This window comes from Terrapene carolina, unplaced genomic scaffold, assembly GCF_002925995.2.
Source record: "Terrapene carolina triunguis isolate 2854851 unplaced genomic scaffold, T_m_triunguis-2.0 Scaffold42, whole genome shotgun sequence".
Lineage (NCBI taxonomy): Eukaryota > Metazoa > Chordata > Testudines > Emydidae > Terrapene > Terrapene triunguis.
Genome location: NW_020664393.1, coordinates 15,095,241 through 15,100,018, shown reverse-complemented (window position 1 = coordinate 15,100,018; position 4,778 = coordinate 15,095,241). Strand labels below are relative to the sequence as shown.

The 4,778-nt window shown below is 41.5% G+C and overlaps 1 protein-coding gene across 1 annotated transcript; it reads right to left on the bottom strand.

Moving 5' to 3' along the window:
• Positions 1 to 1,552: 1,552 nt before the first annotated feature.
• On the bottom strand, positions 1,553 to 2,812 carry GPR63 (G protein-coupled receptor 63). The gene has a single exon (XM_024192647.1). The coding sequence runs from the start codon at positions 2,810 to 2,812 to the stop codon at positions 1,553 to 1,555; it is 1,260 nt and encodes a 419-aa protein (XP_024048415.1).
• Between the last annotated feature and the right edge of the window lie 1,966 nt (positions 2,813 to 4,778).

Here is a 4,778-nt window from a genome sequence, read left to right as displayed (position 1 = left end):
TGCGCCCCCTCTGCCAGGGGCTTCAGGGACGTGGTGCTGGCCGCTTCCGGGAGCCTGCCCTAGCCCTGCTGCGCGCCACTGCCACCCCGGAGCTGCTCCAGGTAAACAACGCTGGGTTGGAGCCCACACCCCGAACCCCTCTTGCACCCCGCACCCAACCCCCTGCCCTGAGCCCCCTGCCTGCACCCCAATCCCCTGCCGCACCCCGAATCCCTCCTGCACCCAACCCCCTGCCCTGAGCCCCTTCCTGCACTGCGCCTGCCCTGAGCCCCTTCCTGCACATCGCACCCCCTCCCACACCCTGCACTCCCTCCCGCACCCCAACCCCCTGGCCCAGCCCTACATTCATGGCCCTGCATGCAATTTCCCCACCCAGATGTGACCCTCGGGCCAAAAAGTTTGCCCACCCCTGCTTTAGATGAGGGTGTTTATTATTGCCCCAGTCCAAAACATGGTTCATGTACTTTTATTTTTTTTTTTTGGACCCAGAAACACCTATTCCAATTCTCCTTTGGCCGTAGACTCTCCCAGGCTTTGATCCTGCCCATTTAGAATGCTTGGGTGCAACATTCCACTCACACAGACTCCCATTGACTTCCTTAGGGCTCTGAATGGGAACATCTGTCTTCCCACACACTGTAAATCACAGGATCACAACCATAATTTATAACTTTGACTTTTGGACATAGCAATAGATTTCGGAGTTTCATAACCACTAAAATATTAAAATGTGTGCAATGATAAAAAAAATATCAATTTTTGCCTGGGCCCATTTTTCCAGAACTTGTGTTAGCCTTACATTTTGGGCATGATATTTTATCTTTTCATTCTGCCTCCATTTCCTCATTCACCAGGATTAAGGAGTTAATATCCCATTAGGTTAATTTTCAGAAACAATATCTAGCAAATCAGTAACTTTAGTTTTAGATACACCAGTGTAAATCTGCCCTCTAGAAACTAAACATATCTTTCATTAAACTACCACCATAATGTGTAAAAACCTTCTCTACAGGCATCACAAACATTCTGAAAAACAGATTCTGTAGCAAGTTTTGTAAAGTGCACAAAATATTAATGGAAATATTTCTTAAAAGGTTCTAATGTCATCATCAAAACTCTTGAAATTTTGTTAAAATTAAATAGAAGTTACCTAAATGTGACTTTTTGGCTCTAATGTCTTGGCAGAAAGCAGCAACATTTTCAGAAAAATTACACCAACTAAATATACTGTACCATAGCAGCATAAAAAACCCTACAATTAGATGCAATTGCAGGCTTAATAAGCAGAAAACTGACAAAATATTAGAAATGTAATAAAAAAAAGTCTGGGTTTCCACTGAATCCTGGGAGGTAATATTTGTAATTTTGTTTATAATGTTTCTGACAGTAAACCCAGTTCTAATCAATCACGTTCTTCCTTAAAATTGAACAAGATATTGGAAAACATACTCAAGTTATAAGATATGGCAGTTGAAGGAGCCATATTAAAATAAAACAATACATAAAAACAAATAATCCCAGAAAATAATCGTCATGTCAAATAGCTGCAATTTTACACGACCGACCGGTGCTCCCCACACACATAGATGGCACTTGGCCGAATGCGTCTTCTTGTGTGACCAGGAAACTGTGGCAAAAACTTGAAGTACTTGGGCATTAAATCTAAGCATGCATCATGAAATTTCTTAATCCTCCAGTAGTAAATCAACGGGTTCAGTGCAGACTTGAGGTAGCAGAGCCAAAGGAGCCAAGTGCTTATCTCAAAAAAGTTGTGCTTGTGGTAAAAGTGACTGTTGAATGTGGCAATAAGGCTGTAGGTGGTGAAGGGCGCCCAACAGACTATGAAAACAATGAACAAAATCAATATGGTTGTGAAGGCACGAGTTTTAAAGCTCATATCAATGTTCATTTGAAAAGGTCTCTGAAGGCTCATGAGACCAAGCTTGCTAGCCTGGCTGAGGCATATGCTGTCGGGATGGCTGTGGATACGAACTGCATTGTGGCGTACGGTATTGAGTATGCCCATAAAAGAGTATAGCATCACCATGAATGGAATAAAAAAAGAAATTAGTACAACTAGTATTACATACGCCTGGTAGCCAGGACTAGTGGTGTAGCCAAAAACACACTGAGGTGCTCTAGAAGGTATCTGCAGGTTTGGGTTCCCCACAGATAATGGAAAAGCCACAACAAAGGATGCAGCCCATGAAACAGCAATGAGGATCTTTGCACGGTAAGGATTCAGCTTATCTTGCCTCTGAACTATAATAAGGAATCTATCAATGCTAATAATGAGTAGGATGGCCACTCCCTCTATGACAAACAGCCAGAAAAACATGGCAGAGACTCTGCAGAAGAGATCTCCAAAAATCCATCGCGTCGTAATGATGGTTATCAGAGCAAAAGGCATGTTCAGCACTGCAAGCAACATGTCTGCAAAAGCCAGACTTGCTAAGAGAATGTTAATTGCAGATCGCATGGCAGCTTTCTGGTAGACCATGAGGCAGACAACAAAGTTTCCAAGAAAAGAAACCAACAGTATAAATATCATAGCAGCAGAAAGAATGATCTGGAGTGGCAGACTCAAGCTCTTGAAAACTTCTTGTGTTGGGAGGATAGCTGTAGGGTTCACTAGTAAAGTACTTATCTCAGTGGTGACCATGGCCCCTGAACTGTGATTCAATGGCTGTGTTGTGCCACTATGAAGCAAAAATTGGGGAGTGGTAAAATTCATATAGGCGTTTTCATAGACAATAAAAGTAGCATTCAATGTCCTAGAGTGGGCAGATGTCAACATTGCGGAGAAAACCATTGCTTCGGGAGGAATGAATGCAGAGCCAAGGTCCTCAAGGCATTTCAGCTTGTAAGGGTAGTATCATGTTCCTTGGCCATGGACCAAATCAGGATTACACAACTGAAAACAGCAGAGCTCCAACTTTCATGCCAATATTTATGCCTGAAAAAACAAAAACAAACAAACATAGGAATGAAATTTAAAATGAGCAGAAAAAAATTTGGTTCTTAGACATCACTAAAGGACAAATAATGTAATAAATTTGAGAACCCCTGTATTCTGATATTAACTGTCTGATAATTCTGTAATTGTTCTCCTCCTTCACCCATCCCCCAGTCCTGGACTATTAATTTAAACATTCTGAATGTGTTTTAGAATCTGAGTGAGTCCGAGACTGCTAAGATTTCAAGCCTGAAGGGAGATGGAGCACCACACCAGAAACAGTCTTTGGCTTAAGTTTTATTTGGCATTGATTTTAGGTACACTTTGAAGTCATAGAATAATGAGGAAGCATAAGTAAGAGACTATCCTACCTGCTCTAAAACACATAGGGTCAAAAATACAATCCCTTCCCGCAGCTGGAGTTTATTAACAAAGAAATGAACAATAATAAAAACAAATCATGAACAAGAAGTCCAAACTTTTATCCAGGCTTCCCCTAAGGTTCCTAGCTGTCTAGGACCTCTCAGCCCTCAAGCCTGCTTCCTCCACTTCAAATGCCCCCAGCAGGAGTGGCCTCCCTCCAGGCTCCATATTGCTGGCAGGTGTTGCAGGGCAAGGCCACTTTCAGCTTCTGTTTCCTCAGACAGACCTTTAACTTCTTCCTAGTCTGGTCTTGTATGGTGTTTGTTCACTCCCTTGCAGGAAGGTACAGTATTACTATGAACATAACTACACTGTTGATTCATGAGTTTAATTATTTTCCCTTAGTGCTTGAAGGAGGAGGATTAATGTTTTATGTTTCCCTCCTACCTTTTACATTTCAGAGCCCTGCTGGTAGCTCAGGGAATGCAGACTGTCCTAAACTACGTAGTGAGATTCTTGTAAAAATGCCAGATAAACTAGTTACCTTGTTCTAGATTTCTTCTTCTCCTCCTTATTCCTCGCCCTTCATTTTTATTTTCTATTAACTCCTCTGCAACAAGCACTAATGTTAATAATAAACTAAAGCACAAACAGTAGACCCATAGTGAGAAATTGCCCAGAACTTATTGAGAGAAAAAGCCAATTTAGAAATCTTTCCTTTAATAGTTTTCTCCACCAAAAATGTTAGAATTCTGTGTGTAATCAACACCTAATAGGAATTTATCCCACTCTTTTCTGGTTCAGATGAACAATAATTTGGACAGTATGAGTATCAAAATCCTATTTACGAGACCCACAAAGGCCTATTACTCAATGAACACTGTACGCAGTGTAGAGAGAAAGTAGCATCAGTGTTCCGTAAGGAGTGATTTGAAAGGGAGCATAAAAGCAACAAATAATTCATGATTTAGAATGGTGGATAACTGAAAATAAGGTCCTACGGATAATGTCTGGTAGGCCTCTGTGGAGAGTGGGAACAGGAAGCCAGGGTGGATAAGTAGGAAGGGAAGGAACCTAAGGAACCTAAGACTCAGTATTCATTATGAGCAGCAAATGGAGGAAATCCTGGAGATGTTCTGATAGGAAGTGAGGGATAGAACTCAGTATGAGGGTGCTACTAGGCCCATCTTCAAGCTTCAATTCAGCAAGGTACTTAAGCACATGCTTATCATTAAGCATTATCCCACTGAAGACAATGGGACTATTCATATACTTAAAGTTAACCATCCAAATCTGCAGAATCAGGGCTTTAAACATCTTCATAACATCTAATCTAGCTCTGATGTTTTAAATTTAGATAGCCTTAGGTGTCCAGATACTGTAGCAGAGGATGTTTCACAAAATGCTAGACAGAAAACAAACCAATCAATCTAAGGTGTTCTTGTTTAGAGGCAAGGGA